A 19,909-nucleotide genomic window follows, 5' to 3' on the forward strand; every position below is an offset into this window, starting at 1 on the left:
ACCTTTGTGCAGAAATGTTTGAAAGAGGGAGCAGGTGATTGCTTTGCATTTCTTTGTACTGTTTCAGGTAAATATATTTGGAGCCAAAAAACACAAAAAATGAAAGAGCCAGTGCTATTGTATTATATTATATTATATTATATTATATTATATTAACTTCTATTGTAAGCTGTTTCTTATTTGACGAATGTAAAAGGAAAGAAATTAATTGAAGTAGAAAATATAGACTTTACTACATTTTAAGGACAACTTAGAATCATCAGACTTGGATTATATTAAATGTTTGAGTTGAGTTAAAAGGCCTATGCCCTTTTACCAATTGAGGATTATGGCATGAGCTTGGAAATCTTTCTGCACAATCAGTGCTCAGTTACAGATTTGAAGTTTAATTGGGGTGAGTTATTTTTTCTTTAACTCCATCTGCCTCATTGGACTCCTTTTGTACAATTTTGAAAATCACAGTGAAGCCAATATTCATTCAACGTTTTTATGTCAGAGCCAGATTCAGATTAGAACAGTGGTCTCCTTAAGAATGAATAGAAGGGTCATTAATCCGTTAGCCAGATACACAACCGTGACAGCTGCATAGTACTGGAATAAAATATTGCAGATTTCGTGGTGAAAATGCTGCCTTAGATATACTGCACATCAGAATGCTTTTCATTCGTTCTTACATATCTACCTTTATTGACCAAGACAAGACACATCTATTAGTTAAGTATGGTATGTTGGTAAAAAGATAGCTGGGATGTTGAAAAATAAGGGGGTAAGGAGAACCCGCTTACATAGCAAGAACAAAGCTATTTCTACAAAGTTCTACAAAGCTATTAGAAACTGATATTAGATCCAAAGTTCTTTATAAAATTTAGAGACTCTCACTTGAAATAAACAGCCATCGTTTTGAGCGGCTCATAAGGACAGAATATGCATAGAATAAGAGCAATATATTATTTTCTTGCTAACTTTTACCTCTTACTGTTTGTTATCCCTGGGTAGTAGAAGTTGTGAAAGAGTCACTGAATTGGGGACATTCAGATACTTCTTAAGTCTGAATCTTTCAGTGACCAGAAGTTATTCCTTGCACTGACTAGGATATTCTGTAAAGAGAGAGCAATTAAGAGAGAGGGATCAAGTATAAAGTAACAGCATTATGGAGGATATGATAAATAAGCCAATTAAATGTTTACAATCAAAGATCAGAAACGTAGGGGCTGGCCCAGTTGCTGAGTGGTTAAGTTCGCGCGCTCCGCTGCAGGCGGCCCAGTGTTTCGTTGGTTCGAATCCTGGGCGCAGACATGGCACTGCTCATCACACCACGCTGAGGCAGCATCCCACATGCCACAACTAGAAGGACCCACACCGAAGAATATACAACTATGTACCGGGGGGCTTTGGGGAGAAAAAGGAAAAAAATTAAATCTTAAAAAAAAGAAGAGAGAGAGAGATCAGAAATGTAGACGATTTCTACAAACAACAAACATCAAATGAACAAAATTTTAACTGAAACCTGCATTTGAGCAGTAACCTTGTATTTCTTTGTGTATATTTCTCTCTGACATCAGCAGGATGTTTTTTTAGCTAGATTATTAAAATTACAGAAAAGGCTATAGAAATTATTTTTCAGGGTTTAAAAGACATTTCTACAGAGTAATAGAGTAGTCGCTGCTTCCCTGGACATGTCTGCATAGCCAAGTAGACAAGGACTAGAAAGATAATGGAGACAGAGAAGAAATGTATGTGGAAACATGTATATTTGTTATTTAGTGTAACAAGCAAGGAAACGTGAGGTAGTGCAAATGCTCTTTTTCCAACTCTGTCCTATCACTTTTCTCAAAGCCTGCAAACTCTTATCTATATTTGATGTGAACCTGAGGCTGCTGTGAAATCGCCAGAGCATATCCTTCAGTACCTAAAGAAATTGGCATTTATAGAGCCCTACAGATTCGAAGGATAGGAATTGCTTTTGATGATTGATTTCTTCAGGCACCGCTTTTTGTTATCATGTTTATTTCAGATATTCAGGCATAATTGCATATCCTGGCATAATGAGATATTTAAATAGCCATATTTAAAAAATCAAGTGGCTTTGTACTATTTTAATGGTGTAATTTATATTAAAGCCACCACTTTTTTTTTTAATCTATCATCCAAAAATTTTAGACAGATCAGAAAGGGTAAAGACCATTTTAGAATAAGTTTTATGAGGTATTTAACTCTATTTTGGTGGATGGTTTGATGTACTGCTAATGGTAAGTAGTTGTACTTTTCGTGTGTGTGTGTGAGAGACGGAGAAAAACATTAATTTCTCCAGCTTCCTGGGAACTCATTAATTGTCCCTAGTAAGAAGGCCCTTGTGATTTGGCAGGGTGGCTTCATCTTCTGCTAATAACCTCATTTCTATTTACCAGTGAAAATGGACGTTTTATTTTGCTTTAAAAAAAATCACCCATGTGGCAAGAAGAGAAATATCAAATCCCCTTGACATTCCTTAAGAAAAGAGTTTTAATTTTTATAAAAGAAAATGAGACCTAATGAGGAATGGACGGAATTATTGTGATGCTGCTCCTTTATTCACTAGCCCTTAATTATTCTGTTTATTTTATCGCACATTTCCCCCATCTATAGAGTTCTTTTGTATCACTTTCAACCCTATGAAGCCCCTCGCTGGAATTAGCTTCTGAGAGTTGATGTGGGAATTACAACCCAAAAGCACCACCTTTGGATTCATTAAAGGATGGGCTTCCTGTAGTTAGCTTGTACTAAAGAAAATTTCCATTTTGCAAGGGCAGTGTAAATTTTGCATATCATTTGAATAGCAAGCCAGGTCAATCAAATTATAATTGGCTCCAATTAGCACTCCCATGAGCTGTAAGATTCTTTACTTTCTCCTGGACTGCACTTAAAAAGAAAATGTTATTTACTGTCACTGAAGTCATAAAAATGTCCATTCAGTTTAAGTGATGAGGAAAGTGCAAACCTGGCAAGAGGGATTTGCCATCTATTTAAGAGCTGCACACCAAAATGCACGTTGTACCAAACGTGGCAGTGTGCAAAATGTGCTCTTACAAAGCACTTTCTTTTAGCTGCACAAGCAGGTCTTGGCAGTGAAACTTCTAGTCACTGCAGTGTTTGGGTTTTGAGCTAATCTTAAAATTGCTTTCAAGGTCTCTGATATCTTTGAAAAGTACGTTTTTATAGTAAAAATAAGGAAGCAGAGAAGAAGAGCATTATATTCTCTTCCTGAGTCTCATCACTATCCAGCAAGTCCACACACAAGCTGGGGGTTGCAGTAACTACAAGTTGGGTCTGTGGCATGCGGGAATTGTCATGTCTTTGTAAAGCATCGCAGTAACTCTGTCCAGTCCTTGTTAGGTCTCATTTTCCTTTATGAAAATTTAAACTACTCTCGTTAGCAGTCTCATGCTTCTTTAGTACCCTTGCCAAAGGAATTATGTCAGTACGTGCCTTGCCTTGTTTTTGCTAGTCCTCGCCCTCAGTTACCCCAAATCATTGCTGGACACTGGGTTTTGAGTGTCATTGAATTTGGCTGCCACTTGCACTTCCTCGTCTTGAGATCCCCTTGGAGCAAGGGGATGGTGGTGGGGGTCAGTCCCACCAAAACAACTTCAACTAAGGATGGGAGAGAGGAGGTTCGTTGGAAAAAAAATGTTTTTAATGAGGAAAAGGAAGAGTGCATGTACACAAGCAAAAACATAAACTAGCCTTTAGAGGGTTCTCCACGTTTCTGCCCCCACAAATATGGAGGAATGAGCTTTGCTTCAGCACCACATCACTTTTAGGAGCCATGGCACCAGGAAAGAGATAAGGGCACTTGATAGGAAAGGAGCTTCCCTGGCAGAAGCATTAAAAATGAAGGCAAGGAATGGCAGGTCCTTGTTGAGTCAGAATATGATGGAAGATGCAGGTACCCACTGAAAATACTCCGGTTCCTAAAAGAAAATGGTAGAACCAAAAATGGTGGTCACAGGGCATATCGGAAAACTGCATTATCTCTTGGAAGCTTTTATTAGACAATGGAAATGGCTCATATGTGCTCCCTAAAGGCAGCGACTAAAGCAAGAGAGAGAAACAAGGAAATGTAGAGTGCAGAAGGCTTGGGGACTAGCCTAAGCTTTGTGACACTTCATGTGGGGTTAAGACAACATGACAGCCCTGGAAAGAAGAGATGAGTAGGAGTAGAAGTAAAGTAAGACAGGCAAGGGATGAGGCCGGCCCGGTGGCACAGCAGTTAAGTGCGCATGTTACGCTTTGGCGGCCCGGGGGTTCGCTGGTTCAGATACTGGGTGCGGACATGGCACCGCTTGGCGGGTCATGCTGTGGTAGGCATCCCATATATAAAGTAGAGGAAGATGGGCATGGTTGTTAGCTCAGGACCAGTCTTCCTCAGCAAAAAAGAGGGAGATTGGCAGCAGTTAGCTTAGGGCTAATCTTCCTCAAAAAAAAAAAAAAGGCAAGGGACTGCCAACCTCATTACTTGATCTACAGATAATACTGACTTAGAACAAGGCTCAGCAAACTTTTTCTTAAAAGATCAGATAAATGTTTTAGGCTTTCCTGGCCATTTAGTCTCTCTTGCAGCTACTCAGCTCTGCTCGGGTAGCATGAAAGCAGCCACAGATAATAGCAATTGAATGAGTGTGAGTATGTTCCAAAATGTTTAGTTTATAAAGCAGGCAGCAGGCTGGGCTTGACCCTCTGGTATACTTGGCTGACCTCTGGCCTAGAATCAGTCCTCAAGTATGAAAAGAGGAAGGAAATGTCATTTCCAGTTTTTTTCCCTCCCTGGTAATTGTTCTCCTTGTCTCAGGACCCTCAAATGTCAGATTTGTTAGTACTCTAAATCAAAATGGATTACGTAGACATTTATAGGCTAAACAAGGAAACCTAGTATATATACAGTCATGTGGTACTTAACGACTGGGAGAAGTTCTGAGAAATGCATCATTAGGCAATTTCATCATTGTGCCAACATTGAAGAGTGTACTCATGCAAATCTAGATGGTCGAGCCTGCTACACACCTAGGCTGTATGGTACTAATCTTCTGGGACCGCCCATCATTGACCAAAACATCCTTATGCAGCACATAACTGTCGTAATGCTGCCCCAAAGCAGCAACTTACAAACAGCTTTTAAAAGACAACACACTGAAATGTTAGAAGTGTCCTTAGATGCCTTCTACTTTGCAGTACAGACTTCTCAATCCTAACCATTGATCATTGGTTCTTTGAAACCTTAAATTCTTTTCAACTTTCTACAATGTTTTAGATTTTTAAATATGTGCTGTGTCCCAGACCCTCTACCAATGTGGTATCATCTGTAGTCTCCATAGCAAAAATCTCTTCCCAATTGTGTGAATCAGTGATAAAAATCTGCAGTGACATCAAGCAAGCTCTCACACCCTTGTAAATATACCTTATTTTAAAGTAGGTCAAACTTCCCAGTTGGCAGCACAGAAAATGGCCAAAGTTACTTTTACAATTTGCCCAACTGCAATTTTGTTTGACAGAATTTCTTCTAGAAAATGCCTATATGGAGGATTAAATCTACCTCATAATAGAATTTTATAATGGAACTGGAAATAAACCCTTAAATGTCAGTAGTGTGTGTATTAATGTATCTCCAGGTAAACACCAGAGTGACATATTTCATGTTAAATTGACTGGCCTTATGCTTAAGTGACCCGGGCAGGAATGTGGATGGAAGAGTGATGTCATTCTACACATAACTACTTTTTAGAAAGCCGAATTTCAGTACTTCATTTTCTTAATTTATGGCTTTGATTGGTAAAACCTCTTTACTCTCTAATAAAAAATATTTCACATCTCTAATATTCACATAGCATTGTTCGTAGAAAGCCCTGTGGCCAAGTAGTTTTGGTATAATGTGTTTGTGATTTACACAAGAGGTTGTGAAAGGTTTCGTAAAGTCTAGCTTGTTTGAGTATATAAAATTATCATTTTTATTATAGCTTTGTATTTATCATCATACATAAAATGATGTTGAAAAAAATCTCCAAAGAATGCTGATTTGATATATATTTTACATTGCAGAATACAATTAACATTTATTGCAAATGCAGATTTTTATGATAAGTAAATTCTGATAGTATTACAGCAGGTATTTTGTGCTTTATTCAGAATGCAGTAAATCACATAATTCTCTAATGTTTTCAATCAGAATGATGCGTAATATTTTAACACAGTCATGCAGGCAATAAATGAAATAGTACAGATCTTCTCTCTGAGACATAAAAATTATGACTCATTCCATTTCAATGAGAAGGTCTGTAAAGAAAAGTAGGTAGGTGCTACAAATTTCTGTGTACCTCTCATGACAGTGTACAGCATGTTAAATACAGGTTCTTTCCATAAGTCTTTAAGAGACTGAATGTTTGTACAAAACAATCAATCACTAATTCATCTGCTTTCCAGTTGTACTTTGCTGTCTCTTTTGGAATACCCCTGCCCCTGTTCTATTGATTTCATAATCCTATTATATAAAATCCGATTCTTTCTTAAGCTTTCTCCACTTTCTTGTCTCTGGTCATTTCTTTTTCTGTGGAAATCTTATCTACAGCACTTAGCTCTGCACCTGGCATAGTCAACACCTGATTGTTAGCTGTTACCATCATTTATATTAGTTTCTTATTGCTGCTGTGACAAATTACCAAAAACTAAGTGGCTTAAAACAGCACAAATTTATTATCTCACAGTTCTGTAGGTCAGAAGTCCAACACAGGTCTCACTGGGCTAAAATCAAGGTGCCAGTTGTGGGCAGGGCTGCGTTCCTTCTGAAGGCTCTGGGACAGAATCCATTCTTTTGCTTTTATGGCTTCTAGATGCTTCCCTCATACCTTGGCTGTTGGCCTCTAGCCAGCAATCACATCACTCAGATCTCTGCTTTCATAGTTACATCTTCTGTGACCCTCCTGTCTCCCCTTTTTGCTTGTAAGGACCCTTGTGATGACATTTTACCCTCCCATGGCAAGATCCTTAATTTAATCACACCTGCAAAGTCCCTTTGCCATGTATATTATTTCCCTATTGCTGCTGTAAAAAATTACCATAAATTTAGTGGCTTTAAACACACAAATTTATTCTTTTGTAGTTCTGGAGGTCCAAAGTCCAAAATCAATTTCACTTGGCTAAAAATCAAGATGGTGGCAGGCCTGCGTTCATTCTGGAAGCTCAAAGGGGGAGAATCTGTTTCCTTGCCTTTTCCAGATTCTAGAAGCCACCCGCATCCCTCCACTCATGGCTTCTTCCTCCATCTTCAAACCAAGAGCATAGCATCTTGGCATATCTTTTTCTGACTATGGCCTCTGCTTCTGTCATCACATTTTCTTTCTTCTGACTCTGACCCTCCTACTTCCCTCTTATAAGGACCCTTGTGATTACATTAGGCCCACCCAGATAATCCAGGATCATCTTCTCAACTCAACATCATTAATTTAATCACATCTGGAAAGTCCGTCTGGTCATGACAGGTAAGTATTCACAGATTTCAAGGATTAGGGTATAGACTTCATTTGGGGGCCATTATTCTGCCTATCATGCTATTATTAAGCCCAAACTCTCTCTTAAGCTTATATTTAAATTTCTTTTTTTTCATTTATTTGTTTATTTTCAGATGTACATCATAATATATTTCAAATTTTGTGTAGATTACATCATGTTCACCACCAGAAAACTAATTAAAATTCTCTATTTATAGATTACCTGCCTAAGTCACAAAATCTATTTCAGTACAACCTGTTCCATGCCCAGAGTGGTTCTTCTTCCTGCTTTTCCTGTTTCTTCTGGGTTTCCCAGCTCAAAACCTTAGAGTTCATTTTTTTGTGTTGTTAGTCAAAGATCTTCATTCTGATTTTCTGAGGATGCATTTAGGAGAAGCAGTGGAGGAAGACCATTGTATGATTCTAGTTACATCGTATTTGGATAGTTATGTAACCAAACTCAATGGGTTCATCTCTCGGTGATTGGGGAACCAGAAAGCACAACCAGGGCAGAAGTAGGTAAAGAAAAGGTTTATTGCTTCACATGCAATGGAGAACACTGGGGATAGCTTCCAATGCAGTGTCTCCGAGAGCTTGGTGCCAGTGGAAACTGTAGACAAGAGAGCAGAAGATAACAGGTTTGTTTTTAACAACTGTTTCATTTTGGGTGCATGCATAGCAGGCAAACATGCTATTACGTACATTGCATCATCTGAAAATGGCTGCTTGCACCCTCCCAGAGGAGGAGAATTTAAGATACTAATGACTTTAAGGTAACTTTAAGGTGCTTGGAGCTGGAAGGTTTTTCAGGGTTCTTGCTGCAAACATGTAAGTTTCTCTGCAAGATAGCAACATCGGCAAAATGGAGACATCAATTTCTGCAAAATAGAAGGCATAATTTCTTGTCTGGAACACCTTTGACAGACCATGTTAGTTGTCGATCAGATCCTCAGTAACCTTTCATTTACTTGGTTCCCTGGTCACAGGCCATATTATTATGCTTTTAATTTAAAATATTACTATACACTGTACTGTGAAGAGAAAAAGAGCGTTTATGGAAACTCTATAAACTGTCTTTCTATACTAAGATATAATATACAGGATGTGTATTTTCTGTGTAATTTTGTGAGGAACACATATGCAATTTTGCCTTGGGTGACTGTTTAAGAAGGTTAGCGCTTTGTAATTCAAGGGGTATCAGTATACTAGTCTAAGATAGACTTCTAAATCTACCTGATTACACTAATTCTTAAAAGAAGAATACTCAGTCCTGACTCATAAAACAGCAGCTTCCCTCCGTTTGTTTTTCAAATTATGTATGGTGGTTTAGGAGTTCTGCTCAGTAACTTAGCCCAAGGAAATGAGGTTTCCATAAATGGTGAAATTTTTTCTTCTTTGGTTGGTTGGGGTCTCAGGATAGGCTTATGCTGTTTTGCTCTGGGACACTAACTTGTCTGGGCTTGTCTGCAAGGCAGGTACTAAGAATCAATCAGGAATCAGTTTGCATATTTGAAGATCCTAGGGGTGAGGGGAGGGGATTATCTTGATGGAAGTTGAGGAGAAGGATAGTTATCTGAAAGGAAGTCAGTGAAAAAGGACATTTCCTCCAGGTCGAGGGAAGGGGAAGTTTTAAATACAGAGGAGAATCTGTTCCTCAATTTCAGCAACCCTATGTCAATTCAGGTCCTCGTAGAACCAGACCTCAAGATGGGATTAGAGGATCAGAATAAAAATAAAAAAATTACCGGATGAAGTGCCTGTGGGGGAGCAGAAATAGGTAGACGGAGCCTCAGACTGAGATTCAGGTCTGACATCTGTGAACAACCAGAGGGGAGGAAAACTTAGAAAAGAAGAATGCCAGACTGCAGCACGGTTCTGAGAATATTGTGATGTTATGATGGGGAGTCTCTAAGCCGAAGTTGCCCATGAGAGGACTCCTGCAGGAATGACCAACATTAATACCCCCGTGGGGTTTAGTTAGCTAGGAGCAGCCCAGGAAAGTGCGGCCACAGGGCTCATGGGCTAGCAGGTGGAGGCCATCAGTTAACCTCATTCTATGCAGTAGGTTCTCTTGAAGCGAGACCTAAGTGGGACACTTCCATGTCTACCACAGTCCACTTTTTTATTTATACATATTCACTTCTTCATGTTCATGCTTGGGAACAGCCTTAAAATGATTTTAATTTTGACTTCCTTCCCTCACTTCTAACAGTCAGTCGTTACTGGGTTACATAGGCAAAGCCACCACAATAGCTCTATAACAATGTAATAATAGTATAATACTTAAGTATTAACAATATCAATTTAGGATTAAGAGAAATACTACAAATGGAGTCTTATAACATTTTTGTGTTGAACATTTTCAATCAAAATTTCATGTGTAATATTTATCCCAAGCTGTTACATTTGTTATTGTTCGCACATTCTCCTTGCTGTGTAATGTTTTCTTACATGAATTTATTAGATTTTAGGTTTTCTGACTCTGAATCTGAGTTCTTTCCATCAGCCATTCTCATTTTAGTGTAAAGTGGTTTGGTAAGATAGACTTCTTATTCTTAATGCCTCACTAAGATCTATTATATTGGATAGCAGTGGAAGTTTTACTCTGGCTGGATAAAAGGAGGAGGGACAATCTTATTAATCTCATGAATAGAACACTTTGGAAAGCAGGGTAAGATTGCTCTTCCCCCTTTAAAGCAAGGTGAGGTTGTGGGGGTTGGGGAACATTGGGGGTGGGACTATTTGCTTAGAGCAGCAGGAAGACACCAAAGGACTATTGCTATAACGGCTGTCAGTTTTAACAACTGCAGAACAAATTCAGCATACCTTACCAGCATTCTTTTCCTCTGCGGGTTATTTAGTACAATTGTAAGAGAAAAACACCATTGGGGTAAGCATGAGGCCAACTGTGGAGTAGGTGTTTGAGACACCTTTTTTTCAAACAATCTGACAAACAACTTTAGATTTCACAACCTATCACATGACTAATTGGAATTTCATGAAACGCTCTACTGATAAGATAACATGATGTAAAGGTGAGTTCAAGGTTAAAAATCAGTGTTTCTGAACATCTGTACAATGTGCTGTGAATCAAGCATTCACATTTACGTTGAAGGTAGAAGGGAGTCTGTCATCAGGTTTCATTTCTTCCAGGGACTTACCAGCCTCTCTTCTCTACTTGCTTTTCTCACATGCCCTTCACTCCACCTGGAGTGTTTTTATCCCTGCCCTTCACAATGTTCTCCTGTCCTTTAACACCCGTTCTGCCATCATGAAAGAATGTCACCTCTCCTTCCTCTGAAACCCATAGCCACTCTCACCCAGCCCTTACACAGTCTCATTGTTGTTGGCGTACTCACTCACTGTCCTCCTCTACCAAAGGGAAAGACCCTTCACCAGTGGAATTGTGCTTAAATATATTTTTGAACTTATTATTCATTAAATTTATTTTGATTACATATGTTTTCCAAATATTCTTTTGGAAAAGCATTACAGTAATGAACCAATACAGTAAGGTTAATAAAATTGTAAAAGAAAATAGGGCAATGGAAAGAAGGAATCAAATAAGCCAACCACAGTAACTGTGCTTAAATATCAACTTGGCTCTAACAAATATGGGCATCTAGAACAAAGCAGCATAACAGTATTTATTCTTCATTATCACAGAGGAGAAGAACAGTAGTCTCTTTGGAGAAAGTTGGTTTACCTTGACCCTCAAGTTTAAGAAAACTCTTGTATTAGACTTTACATAGGAGATAATTAGTAAGCATAATTTTACCCTTAATTAATGAATACTTATTGAGGTCTACTAAATATTTTTGAATATTTTGAATATTTTTGAATTTTGCTAATTGGAGGGTAGGGACAGGCAGGACAAAAATTGACATCACTTGTTTACCACGTGGTGGAGGATGATTAAGTAAGAAGATCATCACATACAGAATGATAAGCGCTTTAATTGAAATAACTTTAAAGTTGCTCTATATAAAAGCACCTACCCAGAGGACTAGGAGTAAGGAAGACTTCTCAGAGATGGTGATTCCTGATGTTGGAACCAAGCTTTGAAAACCACCTGGAAATATTGCAGCAGAGTAGCGTTTGGTGTTGAAAGGGGAGAAAGCAAAAGAGTAGACAGAGAAAAAGGATATTGCAGCCTCCTAGAGCAGCATGTACAAAGACCGAGGGGCAAGAGAGATTATGGGGCTTCTTAGGTGCTGAGGCTTTGAGCAGGGCCTTCTCCATGCAGGGTCTCATATTCAAGTTAAGCAATTTCACATTATTCCTGAGAATACCAAAGAATTTCAACAAGTGTTACATCAGGAATTGACATGATGAGACTGGTAATTTTGAAAGATCATAGAACAGGTAGTATGGAGATAGAAATTAAAGGGAGCAAGACAGAAGCCAGAGAGACTTGTTAGGAGGTATCTGGAGTATCAATGATGATGACAGTACTAATAATGCTCCCACAAAAATGCCAATCAGCAGTATCCTCCGTAATAACACAGAATGAATGCAGAATCATTTCACATAACTGTTTCTCTTCATGACCTGCAGCCAAAACGCTCAGCAGTACCTTGTATTAAAGGTAGTTTCATATATTTTTAATATACGATGGAAAACTTTCCTTAATAATGGAACTTCTCTCCAAAAATTTTATTAGAACTGTCATATGCTTGGATCTTCAATGAATATCCATCGTTTGTTGAAGAAGATAGTCGGAGATTTATCTCTCAAGAGACAGGCCACCTCTACATAGCCAAGGTGGAGCCATCTGATGTGGGAAATTACACATGTGTGGTGACAAGTACGGTGACGAATGCCAGAGTGCTGGGATCGCCAACTCCTTTGGTGCTACGTTCTGATGGTATGAAATGTTTCAAGGTGCAATTCTAAGTGAAATATTGTGAATACAAGCAAAAACAAAAGGGAAAAGTATATCTTGAAGAATTATTTCGTTTTTTTCAGAATGAAAAATACTTAGGAGTACAATGACTAAAATGATTCCGTAAATCATAGGACACCGTATGTAGTGTTTACCCAAGACCATCTTCACAATTTGCAAGGACCAGGGCAAAATGAAAATGAGGAGCCCTTTGTTCAAAAACTATTAAGAATTTCAAGATGGTGACCACAGACCATTAAAACAAGCACGAGGCCCTTCTGAGCCTGGGGCCCAGGGTGCATTCCTATGAAGTTCTCTGTCCTGACTTTTGCCAGCTTGAGATTCTTAAAACTCTGGATATTTTTGTTATAGGCAAAAAAGTATTTCTAAAAAATAATTAAATTAAGAAAAGTGTCCATTAGATCCCCACAACTTATTCATCTTATAATTGAAAGTTTGTACCTTTTGACCAGCATCTCTGCATTTTCCCCACTCCCAGCAGTATGGTGGTTATAGTTAATAATACTGTAGCTTATACTTGAAACTTGCTAAGAGAGTGGATCTTAAGTGTTCTCACCATAAAACTTTAAAAATTTTAAAAAATATAAGTGACTATCTATGTGAGATGCTAGATGTGTTAACTTGTTTGAGGTAATTTTTTTGCAGTGTATTTGTATATTAAATCATTGCATTATATACCATAAGAAATCACATTGTACAACCTAAATATATAGGCTTTTATTTGTCAATCATATCTCAATAAAGCTGAGAAAAAAAGAAAAAAATCTGTTTCATCAACCCCTTCATGGTAGTTTCAGGGGAGCCCATGAGCTGCAGAGGAAACAGACTTGTAAACCTGAGTAATTGCCCCACTTACACAAAACCATGTCAGATATAGGGCAATGCCATGACCACAAGTTATCTAAGCGCTTCTTTCCATCAGTTATAACTGAGTTTGACCTTTCCCATTTATTAAGTTACTGTTTCTTTTCTCCAAGGAGCCATTTAATACATTTAAGATTGGTGTCTATGCTACCAGGGTACCATTAAGTAGATTCCCTCCCATAATTTTTGCTCTTTAGGATATTTCAAGCAGTCATAATATATTGCATATTTCAGTTGACTAGAAATGTCCAAATTGAATACAGAATAAAAAAGCCTCCCATTTTATATAATGTAAAAGGCATAGCGGTTTTCTTGGAACTGCTCTGTAAGCAGTCATTTACAAGTCAGGGAATCCAAAGCTCCTGAATGTTTGTTAGTGTTACATGCTTGGCTCAAGTTAGCACTGCTTCTAAAAGTGCTTCATAGACGGCTAGTGAGTAAATCATTAGGAGAAACCCATTCAAAATGGAGCAAAAGAAAATTTTTATTTAAGAAAAATGGGATAATTCCAAAGGAAACGTTGAGACTATTAACTTTGTGGATTTACAGGTGTGATGGGTGAATATGAACCGAAAATAGAAGTTCAGTTTCCAGAAACTCTTCCAGCAGCTAAAGGTTCAACTGTGAAACTGGAATGTTTTGCCCTTGGAAAGTAAGTTTTATAACATTGACTCCGATGTGCTGAAATATTAGGTTGCTGTAAGAGAGCAAGATAGTTTTTGACAGACTCTTCTTTTCCTTATTTTCTAAAATTTTCTGTCATTTAGAAGCAAGGGAAAAATAAAATACAGGGAAAATGCACATATATAATTTAGTTTGAAACTTTAAAGGCAATTTGCAGAAAATGACTGTGCCTGCCTAATTTCATAAACTAAATTGGTACTATTTTTCTTTTGCTTGTTCATTTGTTGTATTATAATAGTGGGTATGTGTTAGACTCTTTTCTCTAAATCATGAATTAACTCAAGAAAATGCACAATTTATTTTATTACAATATGACTTGGGTAAATCTTTGCATCATGTTTATGTAATTGACAGTTGGAGGTGTTGTTCTGCATTTGAAAACCTGTGCCTTTTTGCTCTGTCCTAATGAAAGCTTTATTTTGTCAATGGCTTCCAGACATCAGTATAAAATAGCTAATAACCTGACAATTTTCTTCCTAGTCCCATACCTCAGATTAATTGGAGAAGAAGTGACGGACTGCCTTTTTCCAGTAAAATTAAGTCGAGGAAATTCAATGGTGTGCTTGAAATCCCCAACTTCCAGCAGGAAGATGCAGGTTCCTATGAATGCCTTGCTGAGAATTCACGAGGAAAAAATGTCGCCAGAGGGCGTCTCACTTACTATGGTGAGCATCCACTTGGGGCAAATTGGATTTTTAGCTTTTGTTTTCTGTATAAAATGTTGTTGTTGGGGAGGTGGAAGGTTATGGCAGAATTCCAATGTCAACTTGTTCTGTTCTAAATGTTGTTAAATGAGGATAAATATTTATCATAGGAGGAATTAAAAAGAAAGAGAATTCTGCAATGAAGTTGGAGGCATATTTTAAAATGATCCATATGATAATGAAGTATTTAACTTTTTTCTAAGAAGTACCTTTTACACATTTAACCATATCGAAGAGAGATCTCTTTTCAGTCCCCTCTCCTTTAGAAAATGTGTTTTTAGGGGGCCAGCCCGGTGCCATAGCAGTTAAGTTCACACACTCTGCTTCAGCAGCCCGGTGTTCCCTGGATTGGATCCTGGGCACAGACCTACGCACGGCTCATCAAGCCATGTTGTGGCAGCTGTCCCACATATAAAGTAGAGGAAGATGGGCACGGATGTTAGCTCAGGGCTAATCTTCCTCAAAAACAGAAAAGAAAGAAAACGTGGTTTATATCTTTCTTTGTTCTCTTCACTAAGCAGAAAGACATTGTCTACTGACAAGACTTGCAATTATTGCATTAGGCAAACCACGTACAGTCAGCTTCTGTCGAGTTTTTCAGTGTTATTCTATACCTTCTAATAATGTAATTGTACCATGTTGGCTGCTTTTAATTTGTAATCACATTATTTGGTGTATTGTTCAATTTGGGTAAGGAAAGGATAATAATGTTACCTTTATTTAGAGTCTATTTGTTGGAAAATTAAATTGTCTTTTTTTTGAAAATTTGTTTTCAAATCCCTTTTATTAAAAAATGCTAGGTTTTTTGAAGAGAACATAATTTAGAAAGTATAAATATATGATTTTACAAAACTTAAAATACATGAAGATGTAAGCTCAATGAATATATATTTGCAGTTTAATCATTAGAAACATTGTAAGACTACTGGGAATTGACCATTTTTGTGAAAGGCAAATTGCATTATATTCTATTTGTCTTAGAAACTGGAAATTGAATCAGTTTGCAATACAAACTTATATATCATACATAAATGTTGCAGGGAGGGAAACATTTGCAAAGACTAATATTAAAGTTGTGGGGCTTATTATGACTCCCCTCAAAAAAATTTGAAGTCTGCAGGTGCTTTACCTGTGATTAGACTGACCCTTGTTATTGTACAATTTTAGGATGTCAGGGACAAAATGCAGGCATGGATTAATAGCATGAGTCATTCTCTGTTGCAACTCTCCCATCTCGTTACTTGATTTGGTTAGAATACACAGCACCAAGTTGGAGTTACCCAAGTGTCAAGGTCTACTTCTTGGTTGGATGATACAGAGATGGGTTGGGAACACTTAACCCATGTGTCTGTACAGCTCTAAGGCCACCCTAAAGCAAGTCACATTTTCTCACATCCCCAGCTTAGTTCCTCCTTTCTAAGCAGCCATTGCCTGACCTAGTATAAGAAGTGACCATTAAAAGAAAACATAGATATTCCAACTGTCTGATGTTTCTGTAAGAATGTTTTTAGCTGTATGGAACAGCAGCCCTGCATAAATGATAAATAATGGCATGACAAGAAATCCAAAGCTAAGCTGGCGTTCAAGTGCCTTATAATCAGATTTTTTTTTTCGGCCCTTATCTATCTTTTCCCTTTCTCTGCATGTTAGTTTCCATTGTGGTCACAGAATGGCTGCCAGAGTGACCAGCACATTAATTCTTGTTCATCCTTCCGTTCTCCAAAACATCTTGCATTTCCCTTCTCAAATCTCATTGGCTGCATGTTTATTCCTAAACTAATCACTAGCAAGAAAAATTGGTTTAGACAACTTAAGGGCCTCTGCTTGGAACAGGGAGTAAGGTCAGGTTTCCCTGGGTTTTGTGGACAGTATGAGGGGATGGAAGAGAGGATAGCTCAGTGAAAATCTGGGGTTATTTTAGGAATAAAGAAGAGAGGAAATGGATGCACAGTAGACAACCAACATCATCCACTTACTTAGTAAAGGAGATAGACTGTTGCTTTAGTCCATTATGTAGGTAATATGATATGTACCTAAGAAATAAATTAGAAATTAATGAGATAAAGAATTTCATGAAAGTTACTCTATAATTCTGGCTTGAGCCTAGTATATTCAATAAATGCCATGCAGTTCTTTGATTATCTGCTTTAATATTTCATGGAAAAAAATGGTCTGATAGAATATTTGGATCTCATGTGATGAATAAGGGGGGAAATCACAATTAACATGGCAGCTGGAATCTCAGGATTGGCTTAATCCAGCAAATTATCCTCCCACTTGGAGAAGAAAAATAGTACTATGAGAAGGCAGTGGAAATTTTTGCTGGAAACTTGAGTTTCAGTCACAGGCTCATGTGTGAGTCTGTTTGCAGTCTCATTCCATCTAGGCTGGTAATTCCTGAAAGAAGAAAATGTGTTTTAATATAGAGTAGGGAGAAGTGATTTTGGACTGAACTACCCTTCAAACTGGGCAAACATTTTATGTAAAAATAAGACTAATAAGGTAAAACTTAGACGAGTACGTTTTCTCTGAAATCTAAATAACTGTACTTTCATTTCAATTTCATTTATTAAAAAAACAATTTTATGAGATAGAAATGGAGAGACAGATCTTCCCAGGGTTGCGATTAAATAGAAATGGATAAACTGTTTCTCCATATGGAGGATGAAAATGTGAGTCCCACAGTACACATCGCATGCATAATGCAATGTGAAACCAGTAAGACATCTCACCTCCCAGTTTTGGATCTAAAACGCAAGCTGAGACTTGGCTGAATATACTGTGTGTATTGAGTGACTTTCATTGTAAGTGGTATGTTGCTTTTATCTGTAAAGAGTATTTCCAAATATCTTCTAAAACGTAAGTGGAAGTGGTAAATCCACTTGATGCAACTGATTTACATACATAATTTAAAGTTGCATGAATTACTTCTTTTTCATAAAAAATCGTATGATTCATATTGAACTAATGTATCCATCTTTCCCTGCTTTCATTTTAATTCACACACAGAAGCTCATAAGATGCTCACTGGTTTGTATTTAATTGAGTTATTTCTAACTTGAAGGAAATATTTTTTTCCTCAGATCTAGAAGTTTCTCTTCTATGGATGTTAATTTTTGTGCATAATTAAGACTAGTATCTGCTGTCCACATATTAAGTTGTCATCAATTGTGATCTCATGATCAAAAATACACTTGTAAAAAAAATTCTATTTTGTGTACCTGCATTATTATCAACTAATAGACATCTGAAGACTAAAATACAGAGCCAAGAATTTTGAAAACAGAGAAAGCATAATGAGTTTGGCTTAGGAAATGACAGATTGCAAAATCTATCCTCAAATCTAGAAATGTTTCATATATCTACTTTAAGAACTTAGGGAGTTAAATATAACTGTAGGTGCCATGCTCACATTAATCCATTGCTTACAGTCTTAAATCCATTTATATTTACGTGGATAAAGTATTTAAGTTTTATCTACTGGGTGGTTTGAATTTTGTTTTTTTCACTGCAGCGAAGCCTCATTGGGTTCAGCTCATAAAAGATGTGGAAATCGCTGTGGAGGATAATCTTTATTGGGAATGCCGGGCGAGTGGTAAGCCCAAACCCTCCTACCGATGGTTGAAAAATGGAGAAGCCCTTGTGCTCGAGGTAAGGTCATGTGCCTGGCGACTCCTCCCTCTCCCGGCTGTGTGTTCAGTAAATGCTTTCTCCAGGACCTAGTGCCACAGTAAACTGTTGAGTTTGCACACGTTCCTTTGCATCTAAGGAGTAGTACAGGATGGAAAAAATATACATAAAATCAAGTACCCAATCCACTGGGGCAGGAATATTTTCAATGTTGAATTTCACTGGGAAAAGGTGATTTTGTAAATTTCATCTATAAAATGATATACTATTTTTTTGATTTTGAAATTAGAGAAGGCCTTACTTAATCAAATATAGAATGTAATTTCCTTTTTCCTGTTTGACAACTTGGCATGGCCTCTGGAGAATAAATGTGTCTATTGCTTGGTTGCCTTGTAACATGAGTACTTATTTTCTCAATCAGTTTTCTTCTGAACCCATGTAATTTTTGCTCTTTTTAAAAATTGTGTACAAGGTCAATTATGTTCCTTCAAATTTCTATACATAACCTTTCATACTACCTAAAAACCTTTAATAAATGTGTGTTTCCCAGAACCCTTTTTAATGCACAGAATTTATAATGTCTTTAATTTTCATGATTTAAAAAATGGTGAAAACTTTTCCAGTTGGTGGGGTGGAAAGCATGGTGCATTTTTAGAAGTCTGCAACTTTAAAGAAAGGGGAAAATAAAGTGGCTGCAATATTTTACCTCTTGCTTTGTTGTTTATTTTACTGATATACTTTTGGACTGAAGGATGTTTATTAGCACTTATTATGTGTGGTGGTTCTGTTAAATCAGTCTCACATTTTCAAATAAGGAAAAGTTTAAATTTCAGATCAGATTGTGCCATCCTCTGAAGAAAATGAGCTAGACTTGTGTATGATTGAAATAGTAGTCTGTGGTTTTCATTTTTCTTCCAAGAGGGTGTATACGTTTATATGTAAGATAAACTTTTGTTATCATCTAGGAGAGAATACAGATAGAAAACGGTGCCCTTACAATATCAAACCTAAATGTGACTGATTCTGGCATGTTCCAATGCATAGCAGAAAACAAACATGGTCTCGTCTATTCCAGTGCTGAACTCAAGGTTGTTGGTAAGGCTAATTTTTTCTTGTCATATTATTTTTTCCTTAAATCCTGCATTTTTGGCAGCAGCAGAAATATTTACTTTTCATAGTAGATTGCTATATTTAATACCATGCTACAGTGTTACAGCAGAATCATTCAGGGTTTCTAATCAAAGCATACATTTTAGTGATTTCGAAGGAAAAGCAGCACTCATGGCCAGAGTTGGACCAAAGGCTGAAGTAAAGCAATAGTAGGGAGATGATGCTCACCTAAGACATCCTTATCCACCTCCAATATTACGAACTAAGCAATGGTTTTTAAGAGAACACATAATTTTGGTGTTCTCTGTGGCTGGCCCGTAAAAGTAAATACCAAATTCAAATCAGTCATTTATGGATCTGAAAGTAGTTGCCTTTGTCTTTAGTAACCCTGATAGAAGCATCAGTCATTAGGCATACTGAAGCTTTAATTAACCAAGACGCAACTACTTGAAATTCTAAATTACTTTCTTCTTGTATTTTAGGTAAGAAGAAGA

At 37.3% G+C, this 19,909-nt stretch overlaps 1 protein-coding gene across 5 annotated transcripts in view; it reads left to right on the plus strand.

Annotated features, from left to right (window-relative positions):
• The window catches only part of CNTN3 (contactin 3), a 314,732-nt gene that overhangs the window by 206,959 nt on the left and 87,864 nt on the right, over window positions 1-19,909 (plus strand). For all 5 annotated transcript variants that reach the window (XM_014851951.3, XM_014851952.3, XM_044754830.2 and 2 more), the window contains 5 exons: window positions 12,181-12,384; window positions 13,837-13,939; window positions 14,452-14,636; window positions 18,190-18,326; window positions 19,271-19,400. In XM_014851951.3, the coding sequence (XP_014707437.2) occupies window positions 12,181-12,384; window positions 13,837-13,939; window positions 14,452-14,636; window positions 18,190-18,326; window positions 19,271-19,400 (759 nt within the window). The remainder of the gene's footprint in view (window positions 1-12,180; window positions 12,385-13,836; window positions 13,940-14,451; window positions 14,637-18,189; window positions 18,327-19,270; window positions 19,401-19,909) is intronic.

The sequence above is a fragment of the Equus asinus genome, chromosome 21 (assembly GCF_041296235.1).
Source record: "Equus asinus isolate D_3611 breed Donkey chromosome 21, EquAss-T2T_v2, whole genome shotgun sequence".
Taxonomy (NCBI): domain Eukaryota; kingdom Metazoa; phylum Chordata; class Mammalia; order Perissodactyla; family Equidae; genus Equus; species Equus asinus.